The sequence below is a fragment of the Aotus nancymaae genome, unplaced genomic scaffold (assembly GCF_030222135.1).
Source record: "Aotus nancymaae isolate 86718 unplaced genomic scaffold, 86718_ANA_hifiasm-v0.15.2.pri h1tg000008l, whole genome shotgun sequence".
NCBI lineage: Eukaryota > Metazoa > Chordata > Mammalia > Primates > Aotidae > Aotus > Aotus nancymaae.
Window position 1 is genome coordinate 30,000,001 of NW_026988419.1, and position 22,999 is coordinate 30,022,999.

At 37.1% G+C, this 22,999-nt stretch overlaps 1 protein-coding gene across 28 annotated transcripts in view; it reads right to left on the minus strand.

The window, feature by feature from the left end:
• Positions 1-22,999, minus strand: part of ABI2 (abl interactor 2) — a 114,302-nt gene that overhangs the window by 38,803 nt on the left and 52,500 nt on the right. For 3 of the 28 annotated variants that reach the window (XM_064373137.1, XM_012446006.3, XM_012446003.3), the window contains exons 3-8: positions 16,650-16,826; positions 15,004-15,021; positions 9,050-9,147; positions 4,856-5,002; positions 3,978-4,102; positions 2,501-2,683 (exon numbers count right to left, since the gene is read on the minus strand). In XM_064373137.1, coding sequence (XP_064229207.1) covers positions 2,501-2,683; positions 3,978-4,102; positions 4,856-5,002; positions 9,050-9,147; positions 15,004-15,021; positions 16,650-16,826 — 748 coding nt within the window. The remainder of the gene's footprint in view (positions 1-2,500; positions 2,684-3,977; positions 4,103-4,855; positions 5,003-9,049; positions 9,148-15,003; positions 15,022-16,649; positions 16,827-22,999) is intronic. The other 25 variants (XM_064373124.1, XM_012446004.3, XM_012446010.3 and 22 more) reach the window with 13 other exon arrangements.

Below are 22,999 nucleotides of genomic sequence, written 5' to 3' on the forward strand. Positions count from 1 at the left end.
CCCAGCTACTTGAACCTGGGAAGCAGAGGTTGCAGTGAGCCAAGATCGCACCATTGCACTCCTGCCTGGACGCCAGGAGCGAAACTCTACCCTTCCCCCGCATCAAAAATAATAATAATAATAATATATAAATAAGCAAACAGGCCAGGTGCGGAGGCTCATGCCTGTAATCCCAGCACTTTGGGAGGCCGAGGTGCGAAAATCACGAGGTCAAGAGATTGAGACTATACTGGCCAACACGCTGAAACCCCGTCTCTACTAAAAATACAAAAATTAGCTGGGCGTGGTGGTGCACACCTGTCCCAGCTACTCAGGAAGCTGAGGCAGGAGAATCGCTTGAACCTGGGAGGCAGAGGCTGCAGTGAGATGAGATTACACCACTGCACTCCAGCCTGGTGACAGGGCAAGACTCTGTCAAAAAAAAAAAAAAAGAAAACAAAAAAAGAAAATTAACAAACTGGAAGAAATATTTGTAACTCATAATCTCATAATCTATGAAGGACATGTATTTAGAATATAAAAGAACTCAATAGTAAGGGGAAAAAAACCCTATTAAAAAGGTGACAAGAAGCAAAACATCTCAAGATACTTCACCAAAGAAGATATACACATGGCAAATAGGCACATGAAAAAAATGTTCAACATCATTAGTCATTAAGAAAATGCAAATCAAAACCACACATGTAATGAGAAACCATTAAACATGTACCAGAATGGCTAAAGTTTAAAAAGGTAACACCAAGTGCTGACAAGGATGCAACTGGAAATTTATACATTGTTGCTACAAGTGTAAAATTGTACAGCCACTTGGAAAACAACTTGGTGGTTTCTTATAAAGTTTAATATTTACTTATAACCCAGCAATTCCATTCCCTAGGTATTTACCCAAATAAAATAAAAACCTATGTGTACACAAAATAAAACCTGTATGTACATGTTTATGGCAACTTTATTCATAAGCACTCAAAACTGGAAAAATCTAAATGTCCAGGGATAAACAAATTGTGGGACATCCTTAATACTTAAACACGCAACAACATGGGTAACTCTAAAATGCATCTGGCCAAAAGAACAGACCAAAAAAGCTACATATCATATGCTCCCATTTATGTGTTATTCATAAAAAGGCACAGCTTTAGAGACAAAAAAAACATCTAGGGCTTACCAGGAGCTGGGAGTGGAGGGGAAGGACTGACTATAAAGGAGGCATGGAGGAAATTTTTGTGATGATAGGACTGTTCTATATCTTAATTGTGGTAACATGACAGTATACCTTTGCCAAAACTCACAAATATGTATGGTATAATGGGTGAATATTACTGTACATATGTTATACCTTAATAAAAAGAAAAAAATTGCTTGGTGACTCAGATACTGTATAAAAGAGATTATACTGATAAAAATTATTAACAAGGCATTTACCTTGCTTTTTGTTTTAAAAACCACAGTTAATTATCCTCTCCCATACCAAATGTTTACTTAGTAAACACTGAGCCAGGCACTTGTTATTCAATTAATATTTGATTACTAAAATATAAACTCTCAGTTGGGGGTGATTTGTCATTTCTCACACCTTCTTTATCAAAGCAGGACCATAACGAGATTCCTATATTTAACTAGTTAGTTAAACAGCCCCATGTTTACATTTTTCCACTGTAGAAAGCTTTTCTTTAAAAGTAATACAGAAGGAATCCCATAAGACACCATGCAAAAATCCATTTTGGCTAAAGGTGTCTTTTAAAACATGTAAAGATCTTATATATGTTTAACATGTATAACAGCAAAGTTGAAAATAAATGCTATGAAGTTTTTATTGGCAAGTGGAACACTAAGAAGATTGATATGCTTTGAATCTGTGTCCCTGCCCAAATCTCACGTCGAACTGTAATCCCCAATGTTGGAGGTGGGGCCTGGTGGGAGGTGAATGGATCACAGGGGCGGTTTCTCATGGTTTAACACCATCCCCCCTGGAGCTGTTCTTGCAATAATGAAATCTGGTTGTTTAAAAGTGTGTAGCACCTCCTGCTTCATCCTCTTACTACTACTCTGGCCATATGACCTGTGTGCTTTCCCTTTGCCTTAGGGCCATGAGTGGAAAGCCATGTTGTATCAAATAGTTCCTACAAAATATACCTTAGAATTATTGTAGAAGACTTTTGTTAATCACTTAACCTGTAATAAAAATATTTCTAATGACAATTTCTGAAAACTGTATAGAAGGTAGCTCCATATTAAATTTTAAAATCTCTAATAAATGAAATTCAAGCAATAAAAAACATGCATTTATACTACTCTATTGTAAAAATGTATGAGAAATCTTACCTCGATTTTCTCAGGAAATTCTAATCTTTGGTCACATGATACTTTCTAGATAGTACATTATTCTTATGTTTTTTAATACAAAGCACAACCAAACCAAACACAAACAAAAATCAGAGGTGCAAGTAAGAGAATAGCCAGATGACTGGATCTGCCTGCCAATGAACAAGCAAATACTTACCTGTAGGGGGAGTGGAAGAAACAACAGGGGGAGTTGGAGAAGTGAAGCCATCAGCAAGGGTCTGGGCACCCCCAGCAGCAGCGTCTGGGGCAGTGGAGGAAGGGACAGTAGCAGGAACAAGAGGGGCAGGGGCAGATGCAGAAGTAGCAGGAAGGGGAGGAGTGCCAGCAGAGCCAGCAGGGGCTGAGGGGAAAGAGGAGTAACAGGCAGCATTAATGAGGCAATCACATGAGGCAGGATTAGAAAAGATATTAGAGTATTTAATGTTAGATATTCAGTGTTTAACACTAACCAAAAGAATAGAGTTGAAAAAAAGAATAAAACCTATGTTCAAGGATTACTATGTAAGCAGCAAATAATTCAAAATGCTCAGGGTAATGTACAGATTTTTTTCAATTCATTAAAAACAAGCATTCCTTTTTATTTGAAAGCACTACTCTGAAAGAAAGGTGTTCCCTTCATATTGTTAGTTTTAGTAAAACATTCTGTAACTAGTATACAAAATTAACATAATACACTAAAAACCAACAGTTTTCCATTTTGAATTACACAAATCAGAAAACAGACATATTCCAGGTATCGGGTAAAAAAATGAATTTAACTGGGTGCAGTGGCTCACGCCTACTATAATCTCGGCACTTTGGGAGGCCGAGATGGGGGAATCACCAGGTCAAGAGATGAGATCGTTCTGGCCAATATGGTGAAACCCTATCTCTACTAAAAATACAAAATTTAGTTGGGCGTGGTGGTGCATGCCTGTAGTCCCAGCTACTCGGAGACTGATGCAGGAGAATTGCTTGAAACCCAGGAGTCAGAGGTTGCAGTGAGCCAAGATCATGCCATTGCACTCCAGCCTGGTGACAGAGCCAGACTCCGTCTCAAAAAAAAGAATTTAATTTAAAACATAAATCTTTTTATGATTTTTAAAAGGTACTATCTACTCGTTATTATAAGTAAATTAAGTATGTAACATTCTATTGTCTTTTGTGTCATGTTTTTAAAACTAAGTTTTAAGTGTCTATCTCCTCAAATCAAGCAGATTTTTTGGTTTCAGAGAAAAGAGGGTAGCATTTTCAGAGACTACTAAATTCAAATACATCCACTAAATTTAACTGTCAAAACTAATTTTTATATTTGCCCAATCTTTTGTTATTAATATGATTCTCACACTGAGTCCCCACTGTGTCCAAAGACTGCACTGTCATAACACTAGCTGGAATTAAACATGTAACTCATACCAAAGTGTGATCCAAAACCTCAAGGCAGCAACTGAGCCATATCACCAAATGCATTAAAAAGTGCAAAGTGAGCAAACACAAATCACTTGCATACAAGTGACAAATATATAAAGACTTTCCAATATTTATGATTGCTAAAAAAAATATCCTGATTATGAAGAAAGCTCACCATAATTGAATCACAAATTGAATAAAATTCAGAAAAGAAAAGTGAAGATGAGGTACCATGAATGTTTTACCTGGGAAGACACTGGGAGGAGATGGAGTAGGAACAGCAATAGGAACCCCCACACTCCCACTTCCACTGTTCTCTCGACTGCTGCTCCGACTACTTGGGTGGCTCCCTCCACTACTCCCACTGCTGCTAAAGAAATAAGAGCCACCAAAACATGAGCATTTATAAAAAGTAAGAGATCATCAGCACTTGCCAACATTTTCTGAGATGAATGTAGCTACAATAAAGGTAATTCAAAAGCATTCCACTTCAAATAAAAATTTCCTTGAGCTTCAAGTCAGTGACAGGTAAAATATATACATATATATATATATTTCCTAATACAATTGAGGGAAAAACTGAGTTCAATAAGCTTGTTTTGACCATATTTTGAAAAAATTATCCATAAATATAAGTGATAAATGTTGAGGTTTAACACATTAAAACAATAAATACTGCTTTTTTATATTCCAGTTTAATGCGTATCTGAAGAAACTTTTTATAATAAAAACATTTTCCTAAACAAATTTGAGTAATTTTAATTCATAATCATACTTTACTATTCCATATTAATGTTTTAGTATATATAGTTTTTCATCTGTAAAGTTCCACCAAAAAACAACCTGACATTTCCCACATTTGGTCCACATTTTTTTTTCCAGATCAACGGAACTCTTAACACTTGGAGAGAAGTCTGCACTTCGAGATGTCTGTTCTTTATCAACTTCCTGTCTGCTCAAAGTTGCATCAGAACATGAGGAGAGAGAGGTGGAATCAGATGAGGTTTGGGAGAGTAGTGAGGAAAAGAACTTAGTGCTTGGAAAATGAGAGATTTAACTGAAGTAATCTGAACAGATTATGGTACTATGACCATCACATTTTGCACTGAGGTAGAGAAAATACCTGTAAGTTCGATTTCTTTGATTCACAGAAGCTGTCCTCACAGGGCTCTGCTGCGAGGGAGCCATATTACGGGTTGGGCTAGGTACGTAATCATTTGGTACCACTGGAGGACGCACTGGCTCCAGTGTGCGATAGGGGGAGTGCCGCCTACAAAAAGAAGAGCGTATGTATTGTATGATTAAGCAAGTTTCGGCACAATAAATTCAAAGAGTTGCCAGCAGTGAGATACAATTTGTAATCAGAGATAGGAAATGTGTTTTAACATAACCCAGCTACCAATCTCAGTCTTTCCTAATGTATCACTTTTCCACCAATAGGGTTTTGGCGAATATCGTTATTTTTCAGTCTCCAACCTCATTTCCCGGTGCTAATGCAATTTTGTTCATTTATTCTCAAAGAGCACAAAGGTTCTCTACCACTTAAGCCAATGTTTCCCAGACCCTACTCTCTTCTTAGAAGAGTCTGAATTCTTTCAGTATCATATTAAAGTCTCCCAACTGTACTTCCTAAATGCACTAATTATTCTCCTCTCCCTTCTCTTCCTAACCAAAAATATTCAAAGATAGGAACTACAAATCTAGGTTTTGGACCTATAACCCCCACACTGATAATCATAACTCACTTCCCTTTCTATATACTAAACATACAGAAATTAAAGTACATCTGTATACAAAAATACACACTTTAATCTCATCTTCCATTCTTTCTCCCTCAACTTTCACCTTGATCTGTTTTCTCTTTCCCTCCTCAGAGTTCAACATGTACAAAGATGGGGGAAGGAAATGACCACCACAACAGCCTTCCTACATTATTTACTTTGAACTGTAAAATACAAACCAGACAAGATTTTATTAACACGTATTTCCCTTTTCCTCAAAATTTCCTTGTAAAGAGGATGAAAAGAGGAAGAAAGGAAATATGACAGGAAACAGGATGCACATGAGAAAATCAGTGATTATTATATTAGTTCTCTAAAGTTTCCAAATTCTTTATGACAATGATAAATAGTCAACTGACATATTATAGATGAGATCTTACTCATTAAAAGAATAAAAACTCAGCTGGCACTATCAAAGTCTGTAATCCCAGCACTTTAGGAGGCTGAGGTGGGGCGGATCACTTGAGGTCAGAAGTTTGAGACCAACCTGGCCAACATGGTGAAACCCTGTCTCTACTAAAAATACAAAAATCAGCCGGGCATGGTGGTGGGCACCTATAATCCCAGCCACTTGGGAGGCTGAGGCAGGAGAATCGGTTGAACCTGGGAGGCAGAGGTTGCAGAGCTGAGATCACACCATTGCATACCAGCCTGGGCAACAAGAGTAAAACTCCATCTCAAAAAAAAGAATAAAAACTGATCAAGATGTGAAAATTAAAAAGCTTTCTTTTCCTAAAATGATGTTGCTCTACTGACTTATATATGAATCCCAGAGTTCCTTTAACTATTACTCTCCTGGGGTACTCAAGTTATGGATCACTGATTTTGGATGAGATCACTTTGCAATGACCCAATTCATTCTACTGCTTTTCAAAGTCTCCTTACATAAATATACACATTGATAATTAAAAATAAAATAAGGGACATTGGATAAAATATTGGGTCAAAAAAGGAAAAAGGAATGTCAGGACTTTGGATTTAAAATACTAAAAGGAAGTTCCAGTGTCTCTTAAATTATAATGCAAATATTAAAAAATAAAATGGGAAACATTAATTTTTCCAACTTCTAATATTTAGACAATTTTTCCCACACAATAAAAATGTTTTGTTGTGGCTGGGTGCAGTGGCTCACGCCTGTAATCCCAACACTTTGGGAGGCTGGGGCAGGCAGATCACTTGAGTTTGAGACCAGCCTGGCCAACCTGGCAAAACTCCATTTCTACTAAAGATACCCAAATTAGCTGGGAATGGTGGTGCACACCTGTAATCCCAGCTACTCAGGAGGCTGAGGCAAGGGAATTGCCTGGAAGCAGGAGAATCGCTTGGGCACAGGAGGCAGAGGTTGCAGTTAGCCAATATCACAATACTGCTCTCCAGTGAGACTCTGTCTTAAATAAATAAGTTCTGCTGCATCAAAGTAAAAATCTTCGATAACTAAGAACTATACAGCGAAGACAATGACACAAAGAAGATTTAAAAAAAAAAAAAAAAAAACAAGGAGCAAAGGAACAAAACGTGGTGACTAGGCAAAGACTATGTGGAAAAAACAGGTTACAGCCATCAACTAGCAGAGTGGGCCTCAGCAACTCTGGTCCCCAGGGATCCTGGAGAACCAGTGCTAATACACAAGGAAAACAAACACTGGTATATGAGCAAATATTCAAAACTTGAGAACACCACAAAGTTTCTCTAGGGACTAAGTGGCTTATCTTGCTAACAATCTTGATTTAAAACCCAACAAAATCCGTAAGGCACTGTACATGACACAAATGTAAACATTTCCATAGGAAAATAAAAACAGAGTTCCTCTTCATCTCTCTACTCTCACCCCTGGCACCATTATACACTACTATGTAATCTACATTCTACCTTGAAGTTTAAATCTTATTTGACACACTACATTCTTTTCTCTCTCAGCAGAATTATTTTATCCACCCCAAATAAAGTCATTCTATTCCTGGTTGGAATTCATTTTTATTCTTTGGTCTCCTACTGTCCTATTATCCCTCTTCCAACACTATCCTCCAGTATATCCTAAATCATCTTTGTCCTATCCTGATTCATAGTGCTTGTTTGGGTTTCGGTTTTTTGGTTTGTGGTTGTTTTTTTGTTATGGTGTTGTTGGTGGTGGTGGTGGTGGTAGTGGTGGTGGTGGTGGTGGTGGTGAGGGAGCCAAAAATAAGACTGTCAATTAAAAACTTGTTTAGCATATATCATAACGCCAATCATTGTCAAAACATTTTGTCTTTGTCTTATACATTTTTAAAAATCCAATTTGTGGTACAGTGACCCTGAAAAGTTGATAGAGGACAAATATTCCCCCCCTTTTACAGATGAAAACACTGAATTCTCAGCGGCTGTCTATGTAGGAACTACAAAGTAACAGCACAGCTGAACTAGAATTTTAATCATCTGGCTTCTGGGCTATACTATGCCAACCTAATCATAAATCTCAATCACAATAAGCCAAGTTTATAATACAATACTCTAGAAGAAAAAGTTAAGCTTTTCCATTAATTGGCCATTTTTGTCAAAAGTCAAATCTAGAGCCCAACTCTGTAGGATCAAAGTAGCTCCAATTTTTTTTTTTTTTTGAGACAGGGTCTCACTCTGCCATGGAGGCTACAGCACAGTGGCATGATCGTGGCTCACTGCAGTCTCAACCTCCTGGGCTCAGGTATCCTCCTGTCTCAGCCTTGAGAGTAGCTGGGACTATAGGTACATGCCACCACACTCAGCTTATTTTTGTATTTTTCATAGAGACAGGGTTTCACCATGTTGCCCAGGCTGGTCTTGAACTCCTGGGCTCAAGTGATCTGCCCACTTCAGTCTCCCAAAGTGCTGGGATCACAAGTGTGACCCACACACCTGGCCTAAAGCTCAATATTCTTATAAGTTTTACAGAATTTTATAATCTACACAGCTTTGTTAAAAAGGATAGTTGAACTGTAATATAAAAGATTATATAAATTTTTTGAAAGAAGAAGAATTAAAATTAGACTGCAATTTACAATAAACCATGAACTTGGTCTAGGATTTTACCTCAAATTTAAAATTCACTAGAAAAACAATTTCTAGGTTGGCCATGGTGGCTCACGCCTATAATCCCAGCATTTTGGGAGACCGAGGCGGGTGGAGCATGAGGTCAGGAGATCGAGGCCAACATGATGAAACCCCATCTCTACTAAAAATACAAAAATTTTTAGTAGAGACTGAGGGAGGAGAATCACTTGAACTCAGGAGGCGAATACTGCAGTGAGCTAAGATGGCACCACTGCACTCCAGCCTAGCAACAGAGTGAGACTCCATCTCAAAAAAAAAAAGAAAGAAAAGAAAAACAATTTCTAAACAAATCTTTTTGAAGTATAACAATGTGATTCCCAAGAGAAGAGAAAGTTATACATACAAAAAATAATCCTACAAAGAAAATATTCTCTCCTCAAATATTCAAAAAATAATTTAAATATATGTTGTGCTTCATTTTTAAACAATACTACATGAAATGGTTTTCAATTACTACTTAGTTATATACTCACCCAAGTGTCCCTTTCCCTGACATAGGGGGACTAGGGGGTTTCTGAGTTGGAGGTGTTGTACGCGGCAGCCCACCCATCTTCATGTTCTGGGTACTCACCTAAAAAATTTTAAGGAAAACTCAACTTGTTTGCAGTGAAATAAAGTGGCACTTTTGGGAAATAATGCTACGCTACAAAACAAAGGAGGGGAAGGTTTAAATACAGGGAAAAAATTAGAGGCCATGCATTTCATATGCAATTTCTACTCTACTATTATTCTACAGTTGTACTCAAAGGACTCTTCCTAATGTGAGATTTTCAAATCGTTATAAACTTGTACGCAAAGACTTTATTTGCCATTAGGCCATCACACCAACAGATCACTGGTTAGACTATCTGATATTACATTCAGTTAAAATTAAATAGACCAACTACAAAATTTTAGTTTTAATAAAGAGTAACTTAATAAAAACAATAATGCTTTTAAGCAATTCCTTATTTTTGAAGATAACTTTTTTTTTTTTTTTGAGACAGAGTCTCACTCTGTCACCCAGGCTGGAGTACAGTGGCATGATCTCAGCTCACTGCAACCTCTGCCTCCCAGGTTCAAGCAATTCTCCTGCCTCAGCCTCCCAAGCAGCTGGGACTACAGGCAAACGCTGCCATGCCTGTCTAATTTTTTGTATTTTAGTAGAGGTGGGGTTTCACCGTATTGCCCAGGCCGGTCTCGAACTCCTGAGCTCAGGCAATTCACCCGCCTCAGCCTCCCAAAGTACTGGGATTACAGGCGTGAGCCACCACGCCCGGCCAGTAACTTTCTTTAGATAGCAAGCATATCATAAGCAAGATACAGTTCCCAAATAAAAATATGCAACTATGCATATGATCCACTGTAAACAGAGAATATAAAGATAAATCATATAATATATACAGCAAATTTTAGTTTTTTAAATTGTGGGCTACCTTATGAGTCAGATTTAGTTAGTATCTTCTTATGAGGGAATCACCTACCTGAAAACTGCTAGAAGTTCAAGCCATGGTCCTAAACATCTGAACCAGAAAGTTAGGGCTGAGGTATCCCATTCAACTGGGGGCAGCTCAAGGGCCACAGGCAATGTCCTAGTTCCAATGGGAATCGGACCCACTCAGGCCCAAACTGAAGGTGAATTCAGGTATGAGAAAGATGTGACGTAGTCCTAAGTCAGAGCTGGACTGTAACTCCACTCACTATTCTATCCCCAACTGAAAATGCAAGTGTGGGAAAGATGGGTAATCTGGGAATAATGGAGGTCACCAAAGGAATATGTCAGCACTTATAGAGAAAGCCCTGGCTACCTCAAAAAACTGAGAAAAGTCATTCACAAGTGAGTTCAAATGCAGTCTCAAGTTGAGACTACCAATAGATGTTAATGTTCACCACGCAGGTTCATATCTGATCCTATTTTAAGACCCTAATATTCTGAAATGCCATCTTCAAAACATATTTCAAAAAATGACCTCAACTTTTCCAAAAAGAATATGGCTAGAGTAGTGAAATTATAATTCCTAAATAAAACTGTAAGACATTATACCACTGAAATCAGAATACATTTATAACTGTAACTTCAGAATATAAATTGTAAGAAAGCACATCATAATTGTATACAGAATACTGAGGCTATCAAAACCAACCCTGACTTAAGTATAATTTTTAAAAATCCTAAAATACTACTTGTTATTTGAATAGGCAAGAAATACTATCTCAAGAAACAAGTTCTTCAAATGAATAGCCCAGTGAACAAGTTGTGTGTGATGTTAAAACAATCTTTAATGACAAATGATAACTTTGAAATGTCAGTATTTTAAAGTGAAGCATTTATCTGTAATCCTTTTGTTGTTGCTTTTAAACAATAAAAACAAAACAAACATTATCAAGTAAGAGGTAAAGATTAACTTATCCTTGCTCTCCCTCTCATTAATAAGCAGAGGGTATACTCTTGTATCTTAAAATTAAAATGCCAGAAAATTTTTTTTTCAAAAAATCAATCACATTTGGGGAAAATTTTAGGAGTAATATGACAAATAATAAATAGCTTTTAAAACTGCATATCTTAATTTCTGATACCAGAAGATTTTTAAAGTGGTAACCAAAGTCCTTTAAGCTCAACCTTAAACAACATAAAACCCAAAGTAACTTTAAGTGATGAGGGAGAAGTGAACCAAACACTAAAACTACATCAATTTGCTAGAAACAGGAAGGAAAAGGAGCAGGAATTTAAGAGAGAATTTTATTCTATACATGGGATAGCTAAAATACTTGAAAACAGCTTTCCAACTTTTATTTGTTTTAGGTTTTGGTATGCAAGGTGTTTTTGTTTAAATTGCAGTATCTTCTATAAGTCTTTGGACCTACCCAAAAAATAGCATAAAATAAACAATCTATATATTAAAATCTGGTAGACATTTCTTTTTTCTTTTTTTTTTTTGAGATGAAGTCTCACTCTGTCACCCAGGATAGAGTGCAATGGCATGATCTCGGCTCACTGCAACCTCTACCTCCTGGGTTCAAGCAATCTCCTGCCTCAGCCTCCCAGGTAGCTGGGATTACAGGTGCATCACCACACCTGGCTAATTTTTGTATTTTTAGTAGAGACAGGGTTTCACCATGTTGGCCAGGCTGGTCTCGAACTCCTGACCTCAGGTGATCCACCCACCTCGGCCTCCCAAAATGCTGGGATTACAGGTGTGAGCCACTACACCCAGCCAACATTTCTGTAAGTATAACTTGGTATATTTTATGATCTGTAGAATCATCAAATGACTGTATTTGTTTGGTTAATGGAATCGGATGACTAGCCTAAGTCAGAGTCCCTGTAGAATGTTCAATCTATTTTTATACCTCACTAATATTTCATTACCTTTCTTTAAGCTAGAAGAGTTTTTCAGTATTTCCTCAAGGCAGTTTTTCCCTTGTTAAAAATGTTTCTATGCTAGTTAAATAATAAATACGCTATGCAGAATACAAATACTGCCATCAAATTTGAAGAAAAGGAAGAACAGAAATAAATGCCAAACAAAACAATTTTTATAATAGGTGAAATCTATATTATAAAGTTAAACAATATTTCGGACCTAAAATAATTTGGCAAAAATAAAAATATATTTACTAGACAGCCATCATGATCGATCCTAAAACAACTATTTTGAGAGAAGTATTTGAGATATAAAACATTTCCTGACAAGTAGCAAAACACATGAGGTATCTATGCTGATGGAGAGGACCTTAACGAGAGAGAGAGAGAGAGAGAGAGAGAGAGAGAGAGCGCGAGCGAGCGCGCGTGCATGAGAGTGAACCCATGTGCACAAGAGTGAGAGATCGCAAACACACCATAAACTCAAGACAAGGAAAACAAAGCAATAATGCAGCCACTTCATAACAGCAATTTCACTTGAAATATTTTTTAAAGTTACAAACACAGCAGAACTATCATCTGGCACATATAACCGTTAAGGGAATTAGAATGATACTCTGGTGGCTGATACCAATGATACTTTTGTTATGTATTTTTTTATTCCATAAAATGAAAAGTCATCAAGAGCTAAGTGAAGCAGGTATTAAGTACAAGAAAGAAAAGTTGGAAAAGTCCCCCCTTTTTCCCTACTGGAAAGAAACCTCCAAAACAGAAGAAATATTTCATTTAGGTAATGAAGGTTAATGCATGGTCACAGCTCAAACACTTTCCCACTGGGCTATGATGAAGGAATGCAAATAACACTGGAGGTAGGAGCAGTTCCCTTATGACCAGGCTTTGGAGATCACTACAACTGGCACCACCCATGAGGCCAATTATTGTGACTTAATACCTTTTCTACAATGCTCCTACCTAACCTGCTCTGCCTTCTTTGTTCAATACCTCCTTGAATACTGACATAATATTCGTTACAAATATCATGGCTGGCCAGCCAAGTATCTCTAATTCAAAGAAGACATCACCTCTGCTATGAAATCTTCCATTAACAGATGATCTGCTACAAGAGAAGAGTGGCAGACACACTCTAAAATGTTATGTGTGATATACCCCTCATGTATTAGCCTCCTACCAGACTACTAGGTACAAGAGTAAAGGCGTGTGAAAAAAAGAAAAAAAGGAGGTAGTCTGTGGGGGGAAAAAAGGAGGAGACACAATGGTTTATGAAAGGATTTCTCTGCTTTAAAGGCATTTTAAAATAAATAAGACTCACATGCTTTAAATAAGAAGCAATGCCTCGCCAGAACAGTGGCTCACGCCTATAATCCCAGCACTTTGGGAAGCCAAGGTGGGCAGATCGCCTGAAGTCAGGAGTTCAAGACCAGCTTGGCCAATATGGCAAAACCCCGTCTGTACTAAAAATACAAATATTAGCTAGGCATCATGGCAGGCACCTGTAATCCTAGCTGCTCAGAAGGCTGAGGCAGGGAAAATCACTTGAACCCAGGAGGCAGGGGTTGCAGTGAGGCAAGATCGCACCAAAAAAAAAGCAGTGTCTACAGGTCTACAGATTCCATAGAAATCAACAAAAAAGAAATATCAATGTGGGAAGAAATTGTTAGGGAAGATTTCACAGAGAAAAACTAGCTCAGGTTTTTCTCTCTGAAACCTTCCCTAACAATTTCTTAAACATGGTAAGTTTTAAAAGAACAGGATTCCAGCCTGGGCAACACAGCAAGACCACATATTTTTATTTAAAAAAGAAAAAACAAAAAAAGCCAAGAGTGGCTGTAGTCCTGCTACTCCAGAGGCTGAGGCAGGAGGATCACTTGAGCCCAAGGATACAGTGAGCTGCAACCCACCTATTTTAAGCAAAAGGAATTTCTGCACAATTCCACATCTAACTCACCATGACTGAGGATTTAGAACCAACAATCCAATCAGTAATACAGGAGTCCATATATCTGGGCTCTTCCAATCGGCTACCTACCATGTGCAGGCAAAAGTTGTGTGGCCATGATTAGTACTAGTTAATGATTCAGAATTCAGTCATCTTGTCATCACTTTCTACACTGAAGATATGGCAAATAATGGGTGTTAGATGGGAATAATATATATTTGAAAAAAAATTATAAAACTCACCTACAAAAAAAGATCAAAGAAGAAATACATGCTAAGTTTGGCATATAATTGTAGTAACCTTCTATTTTAGGCAGGCTTCTTGAATATAGTTGAATTTCTTTTTATCATGAATCCTTCAAAATACCAAAACGTTATTGAAACGAATCATAACAGGAAATAGCTCTAATTCGTAACTGATATTTTGTTAAACATTATGATGAGCTTTTGATGTTTTGCATATAATTATATTCACCTTTAAAAGCTCTGAAAGTTTTTACTGAAATATATTCTTCATACAGCTATTTGGGAAAAAAAGTAATTTTTTTCCACAAAATATGATACTGCAACTTAAAAAAAAAACCTGTGTCACTGAATATGTTCTGCTTCTCAATTTCTTTATACTGATTAAGTTAAAAGATAATGACATATTGTCCATAAGGTATATCAGAAAGCACACCATTTATAGAATAAAAAGGCTATTACACAGGGGGAGGGTTAAACAAAGCACATTAATTGGCCCTCCAATTTATAACACTCTATATTAATAAAAATCCAGCTAATTATATTTCATAACATTTTTATGATAGGGTAGCTTACATTTCCATTTCACAAAATATATTAACATTACAAAATAATCATTCATTCAACAAGTATTTACTAAACACCTAATGTGTGTCAGATACTGTTCTAGGCACAAAGAATAGAGCAGTGAACAAAACAGACAAAACTATCTGCCCGCAAGGAACATGAAGACACACCACAAAGTTGCATGACAAAAAAAAAAACAAAAAGGAGGAATCATTTATTGGGTTTTAAAAGGCCAAGTGTTAACTATCTCTTTAACTCCCCATATGTAATATTCTACATAAGAACAAAGAATGGAAATCCAGCCCTGGAATCTCTTACCTTAAATCTAAGCAACCACTTAATGCATAAATGGAGCAAATAAAAGAGGTAAGGAAAAAAAGCATTGAAAGGTTAGTTGAAACTTCAGGATGTGAAGAGAAAGGAAAAAAAGAAAAAACAAGTTAAGCATTCAGCATTAACAAAATAATGTTTCAGTAGATCATAGAAAGAGTGGTTAAAGCAGAATGTGTCATGAACAGAAGTCTCTTTGATGAATTTAAGACACTGTTTTATTTAAAAATTTAATTTTATTAAAGATTTCTTCATATTAATGACCCTTAAACACTGAAAGTCAAAAAATGAAGGGGCTAGAATCCTAAAAAAATAAATAAATTTTACTTAGAGGATTATAAGAACGGGATGTAAATCTACGAATTATAGTTTTTAAAAATGGGAGGATTACCTTTTTCTTAATGTAATTGGGCAAACAAAAATGTCATAGTTTATATTCTAAGTGTCTTTTTGGCATTAGATTCTGGTAGTATTCTAAAATATTCCATTAGCAGTTGTCAGCCTTGAATAAATTTTCCCAAGTTAGAATAAAGTTCAGTTATTAATTAACCATCCAATTACATATCTTATTTTAACATACTCTTAGTATAGTAATCTAAATGCATGTAGGTATCGGCTATACAATTAAATATTGGGCAGGCACAATGGCGCAAATCTGTAATCCCAACATTTTGGGAGACCAAGGTAGGAACATCACTTGAGGATAGGAGTTCGTGACCATCCTGGGCAACACAGACAGGCCCAACAAAAATTTCAGCTCAGCATGGTGGCATGTGCCTGGAGTTCCAGGGAAGCCGACAAGGAAGATCACTTGAGCCCAGGAGTTCAAGGTTGGAGTGAGCTATGATTGTGCCACTGCACTCCAGTCTGAGTGACAGAGTGAGACTCTGTCTCAAAAAAGTTAAATTAAATATCAAATTCCAGATAATAATGCTTGCATCAAAACTCTGAAGGGAAAGATTTTAAAAATAAATTTACAGTGTATATTTTCTTTATACCTAGATCTACATTAAATTTAGATTTAACTAATTTCCATCCATAACAGTATATTTTTTATTTAAGTATGCTTGTATTAGAAAAAATCAACTCCATGATCTGTACAGTATCATTATAAGCATGTAGGTTTATTTAGTCACATTTGAAAGTCACTGTCTTTCAAACTACTGATCAGATATAATGTTGTTGCCCAAAATGTTGGGATAAAATTACTTTAGAAAAATTCAAAGTACATGTTTATTAATATATGTTGTTTTTGGAAACTAATGCCAAAAGTCTACTGATAAATACTTGAAATAAGGTAAACACATTAATAATAATATGCTGAATGATTTTTTAATCAGCCATATTAAATTAAAATTGGAAAGATTACACTACACTTATTTAGTCGATCCATAGGAGGTATCATCATAACTAAGCATATATAATTCATTCAAAGATGATTGTTTAAAACTTGAGAATACAGCACTAAGAAAAAGCAAAAAGTGTAAAACAGTTATAGTAGCAAAGAATCTTCACAACCACAACTGGCCCAAGACTTGTCCTCTAGGAAAGAAAGATAAAAAGCTTAATTTTCTCAAGAGTTAGTTTCATTACAGGTTACTACCTTTAAAAGCTTGAAAAAAAATTATACCTACCTTTACTCCATGTCCAATATCATCTAGAATTGTATAGTCAATAGGTTTTCTAATATAACGAACTGGTCGTTCAAGGTTGGCTGGAGCAATAATCTTATGCGTCCTTGAAGTGTTTTTATTGGTAGTCAATATACCAATTTCTCTTCTTGCAACTTTCTCTTTATGAATATCAACCGTCTGCAAAATATAATGTAAAAAAAACACAAAAATATATAGTTCTAATATCAACAAAAATCAAAATATATATGCCAAGAAATTTAATATTGTTACTCATCTTCTAAACTATGCTTACTAAATTTTATTCTTCTGGACTACTGATTTTCTCCATTTTTAGGTTAAAGCAAGGGCTGGTAAACCATGGCCCACAGGCCAAATCTGGCCTGCCACCTAGTTTTTATAGCCCACAAGCTAAGAGTGGTGTTTATATTTTTTAATGTTTGGGGGAAAAAAAAAAACAAAAGAAAAAAATACCTTGATGTGAAAATTATATAAAATTCAAATTTGCTTTTCCGTAAGTAAAGTTTTATTGGAATACAGCCATACTGCCCACTTGCTTGTGTAGGCTACTTTTACACTATAATGGCAGAGATGAGCCAAAACAGAGATGGTATGGCCCACAAAAATAGACATATTTATTAGCTGGCTCCTTTACAGAAAAAGTTTGCCAACCCCTGGGTTAAAGGATGCTAACTTTTCCCTCTCCATTAAGATTTAGCCTAATATAATGATTAAGAAAGCCCTTAATGACCTATTAGTATAGTTTCTATTCATATTTAAACATCTTTTTATTTAAAAAGAAAGAGGGCTGAAATATAATGTTAAAAATAAAGCCAGGCACAGTGGCTCAGGCTTGTAATCTAAGCACTTTGGGAGGCCAAGATAGGCAGACTACTTGAGTCCAGGAGTTCATGATCAGCCTGGGCAACATGGCAAAACTCTGTCTCTACAAAAAGTAGCTAGGTATGATGGCACATGCTTAAGATCCCAGCTATCTGAAAGGCTGAAGTGAGAGGATCGCCTGAGTTCAGGAGTTTGAGGCTACAGTGAGCCATGACTGTACCACTGCACTCCAGCCTGGGTGGCAAAGCAAGACCCTGTAACAAAAAGCAAAAAAGCCATTTTTTTGACCCAAAAAGACCAAGTTGCTTGGGTGCTTATCATGACAAAATGCCTGTAAAATACTTCATTATCTTATTTATATTAAATGCTCATATAGGACATAATTTAGTACAGAATAAGAATGTATTCTTACAGTATTTGCTAACAGAGGATGAATTTCTCCACATACACAGGTAATTAGTACACTAAAGCAAAATTTCTTAAACTGCAAACTGTAATTTAGTGGTATGTGAGCAGCAATTATTTCAAACCAAATATAAAAGAAATATCAGACGCGTATACATAGTAAGGTAAAAGTACTGTTTCTTGAAAAGTCTGTTTATTACGTAAATATATACATGAATTATGTACTGAATACAATGTCAAAAAATTTTTTTTCATGTGGTTTGCAGTCAAAGGAGTTTGAAAAATCACTTCACTAAAATGGTTCACATATTTTACCACCAATTCCTGGCTCAAGCAGCAATCAATAGACACATATTTTAATAACTCCTCCCAGTCCTACTTCAATTTCCCCTTTCTAAAAGAACTTGGTAGTAACAATGAAATGAAAACATAATCATCACGACATTATGAAATACTACTTTAAGAAATCTGGCTGTCTTCCCGCCGCCCAAGATGCTGAAAGGAAAGAAGGCCCAGGGGAAGAAGGAGGCTCCGGCCCCTGCTGTTGTGAAGAAGCAGGAGGCCAAGAAAGTGGCGAATCCCATGTTGGAGAAAAGGCCGAAGAATTTTGGCATTGGACAGGACATCCAACCGAAAAGAGACCTCACCTGGTTTGTGAAATGGCCCCGCTGTATCAGGCTGCAGCGGCAGAGAGCCATCCTTTATAAGAGGCTGAAAGTGCCTCCTGCCATTAACCAGTTCACCCAGGCCCTGGACCACCAAACAGCTATTGAGCTGCTAAAGCTGGCCCAGAAGTATCGGCCTGAAACGCAACAAGAGAAGAAGTAGAGGCTGTTGGCCCGGGCCGAGAAGAAAGCTGCTGACAAAGGGGACGTCCCCACTAAGAGACCACCTGTCCTTCGAGCAGGAGTTAACACCATCACTGCCTTGGTGGAGAACAAGAAGCCTCAGCTGGTGGTGACTGCCCATGACACAGATCCCATTGAGCTGGTTGTCTTCTTGCCTGCCCTGTGTCGGAAAATGGGAGTCCCTTACTGTATTATCAAGGGGAAGGCAACACTGGGACGTCTAGTCCACAGGAAGACCTGCACCACTGTCGCATTCACCCAGGTTAATGCGGAAGACAAAGGCGCTTTGGCTAAGCTGGTGGAAGCTATCAGGACAAATTACAGTGAGAGATATGATGAGATCCACCGCCAATGGGGTGGCAACGTCCTGGGTCCCAAGTCTGTGGCTCGCATCGCCAAGCCTCGAAAAAGCAAAGGCTAAAGAACTTGAAACTGAATAGGGTGAAATGTACACTGTAGTTTTCTGGAAATAAAAATAATTTAAACGAAAAAAAAAAAGAAATCTGAACACTGATCATTTGTCTTTCTAAACTGCCTGAAGTATGAGGTAAACCTGAAACAAATTCAAAGCCTCTTAACTCTCTACAACCAGGAGATCTTAAAAACAGGATCTACGTTTCAGAGCTAATGAATGTATAAATGGAACATCAAATGAAAAACTAACCATGGTAGTAATCTTATAATTTTAAGTATTTATTTTTAAGAAAAAAATAATCTCTGAACTTTTTCTGTGCATGTTAGGCTAATTATGAGAACAGCTTTCCTCTTCAACTGTTTAGGAAAACTATAACAGCAAAAGAGAAATTTGTATATTAGTGACAATATTGGAATTCACTTAATTTTTAACTTTAGAGAAATAGAAATTAATCACACTTTGAATAAAGTTTATTTTTATGAGACAATGTCTCACTCTGTCGCCCAGGCTGGAGTGGAGTGGCGCAATCACAGCTCACTGCATCCTTGACCTCTCAGGCTCAAATGATTCTCCCACCTGAGCTTCCTCTGAGGAGCTGAAACTACAGGCGTGTTCTAACATGCTAGCCTAATTTTTGTATTGTCTGCAGAATTGGGGTTTCTCCATGTTGCCCAGGCTGGTCTTGAACTCCTAAACTCAAGTGATCCACCCGCCTTGGCCTCCCAAAGTGCTGGGATTACAGGAGTGAGTCAATGTGCCTGGCCTTGAATAAAGTTTAGTGAGTCATCCTAAATCATTAAATGTATCGGCTAGGGCTGGGTGCCATGGCTCATGCCTGTAATCTTAGCACTTTGAGAGGCCGAGGCAGGTAGACCACAAGGTCAGGAGTTCAAGACCAGCCTGGCCAAGATGGTGAAACCCCGTCTCTACTAAAAATACAAACATTAGCTGGGTGTGGGGGCAGGTGCCTGTAATCCCAGCTACTCGGGAGGCTGAGGCAGAGAATTGCTTGAGCCCAGGAGTTGGAGGTTGCAGGGAGCTGAGATCATGCCAGTGCACTCCAGCCGGGGCGACAGAACTAGACTCTGTCCCAACAGGGAAAAAAAAAGTATGTACTAGAAATATTATTTCATACTATTAAGTATGCTTCAAAAAATAAAATATGACTTTTTAAAATACAATGTCTTTGTCAGATCAATAAAAAGTTCATCAGAAAATAGAATCCTCAAGACATTGCTTTTATTCTCCTCAGTTTTTAGAAATGTACTTAACTTATTCAGAAATGAAACAAGCATGCAAACCTGACCAACCATAACAGAATTACAAGCTTATAGCTTTTATTTCAAATCTTCACACTAGAAATATACATTTTTTTGAGACAGGGTCTCACTCTGTCACCCAGGCTGTAGTGCAGTGGCACGATCATAGCATACTGCAGTCTTGAACTCCTAGACTCAAGCAATCCTCTCACCTAAGCCTCCTGAGTAGCGAGGACTAGAGGCGTGCACCACCACATGCAGCTAATTTTATTTTTTGTAGAGATGAGGTGTCATTGTGTTGCCCAGGCTGGTCTTGAACTCCTAACCACAGGAAATGTTCCTGCCTCAGTCTCCCAAAGTGCTGGGATTATAGGTATGAGCCACCGTGCCTGGCACAAACTAGAAATATTAATAAATCTCTGGAGAATGAACAGGGAGAAGTAATCTTCCACTTATTATTTGCACTAACACAGTAATATTTTATAACAAGCACATATTTCTGAATTGTTGGAAAAACTGAGACTTAAAAAAGCATTAAAGCATAAATTAGAAATCTGGCCAGGTGCAGTGGCTCACGCCTGTAATCCCAGCACTTTGGGTGGTCAAGGCAGATGGATCACAAGGATAGGAGTTCAAGATCATCTTAGCTAACACAGTGAAATCCAGTCTCTGCTAAAAATACAAAAAAATTAGCCAGGCCTGGTGGCACGTGCCTATAATCCCTGCTACCCGGAGGCTGAGGCAGGAGAATTGTTTGAACCCAGGAGGCGAAGGTTGCAGTGAGCCGAGATTGCACCACTGCACTCCAGCCTGGGCAACAGAGCAAGACTCCGTCTCAAAAACAAAACACAAAAATAAATAAATAAATACATAAGAAATCTGTTCATTTGATCTTAAAGGGATGACTTGGTCTAGGGATTGAGAACATTTATATATTACCCATATGTTCTCTTCATATACACACAAACACACACTTAGCCCAAACCCATAGACCATAACAGTAAAATAAAAGGAAGACCAATGCAGCAAATGAAAAGATAACTATAAGCCTAAAATAAGGGCTCATTATTATAATAGAGCAAAAAATTTGGCACTGAGTCTCCAGGGAGACATGGCAAAGTAGAAACATAATGAGTTACAAGGAAATATATCCATTCATCAGGAAAGTACAATGTTTCCCAGGATTAAACTCAAAAAATATATATTTGTTGTTGCTTCTTACATCAAATCTCAGTAAAAATGGAAGGCATATTTTTTAAACATAATTTTTTAACAGCATAAGTGTACAGAAAGTCAAAATAATTTAGTTTGAGTATATGATGTTTCTAATTGTCTACTTCAAAAGAATGCCTACATATTAGAAACACTAGGGCAGGGTAGCTCAACACTGGCACTACTGACATTTTGGGCTTGATAATTCTTTGTTGTGGACAGGGGTAAGGGGTGCTGTCCTGAGGATTGTAGAATATAGAAAAGCATCCAGGTAGATAACTGCAGCACTTCCCCACCATAAGATGTAATAAAAATGTCTAACATTGCCAAATGTCCTCTTGGGGGCAAAACTTCCCTGGTTGAGAACCAATGATCTACAGAGGAAAGACTAATTAATCAGCTGGTCCCTTATCTCATTCACTCTCAAATTCCAATTGTTTCCTAATTTTTTCACAAGAGTTGATTCAAGGTCAATGCCTCTAATTTACCTAAGTATACATATTTAAAGTAAATAACTTTTTAAAAACTTCTATAATAATAAAGGTAATCTATCAAGGGTATAAACTGTATTCTTGCCATCATACTACAACACAGGGTTGAACTGCAGGAGTTCCTGTGGGCAGGAGCAAGTACGCCTTTAGAAAATGGCTATGGTTCTACTTGAAGTTTGAATAATTTGACAGAGAGCACTAAATCTATTTCATAAATAAGCAGAACATTCTGAAGTTGGGCCAGAAGACTCTGAGGTTTTCAGCAATCACCTGCTTCAATTTTTATTATAGCATCCACTTGTAGAAAATAGGCATATTCAAATTAGACAGAATAATGAACATTCCCTCCTCACACCTATTATGCAGCTTGAACATTCATAAATTCATAGCCAACTGTCAGTTTTAAAATAAAATTAGAAAAGCTCCTGTAACATATTCTAAATAAAATATGGCCATTAAGTTTTTCCAAAATCAAATTCACAGCTATCAGTAATTATGGCCTTTGCCCTCATGATATTCTTTGACATTCCAATGTTAAATTTCATTAAGTTAAATTCTGGAAGTACAAGTTCAACATCGATATTTAAGAACAATTTTAAAAGTAAGTATTTCAAATTTATCCTGGGTTTTTGAAGTTACTAGTTATATGCCAAAAAATACCTACTTATTTAGAAGAGGCCTCAATAATAGCACTCACCTGTGGCAAGTAAAAAATGGGTTCTGCTGGCAAGCAAAGATGACTAAAACTAATGCAAATACACAATTAATATAATTCTTGTTTGCTACAGATCTCATTAACCAAAAAACACACCAAGATATATCACTGCAATTATGTAGGACTTAAACATCTATTCTCCCACAGTTCCTTTTTAATTAGTTT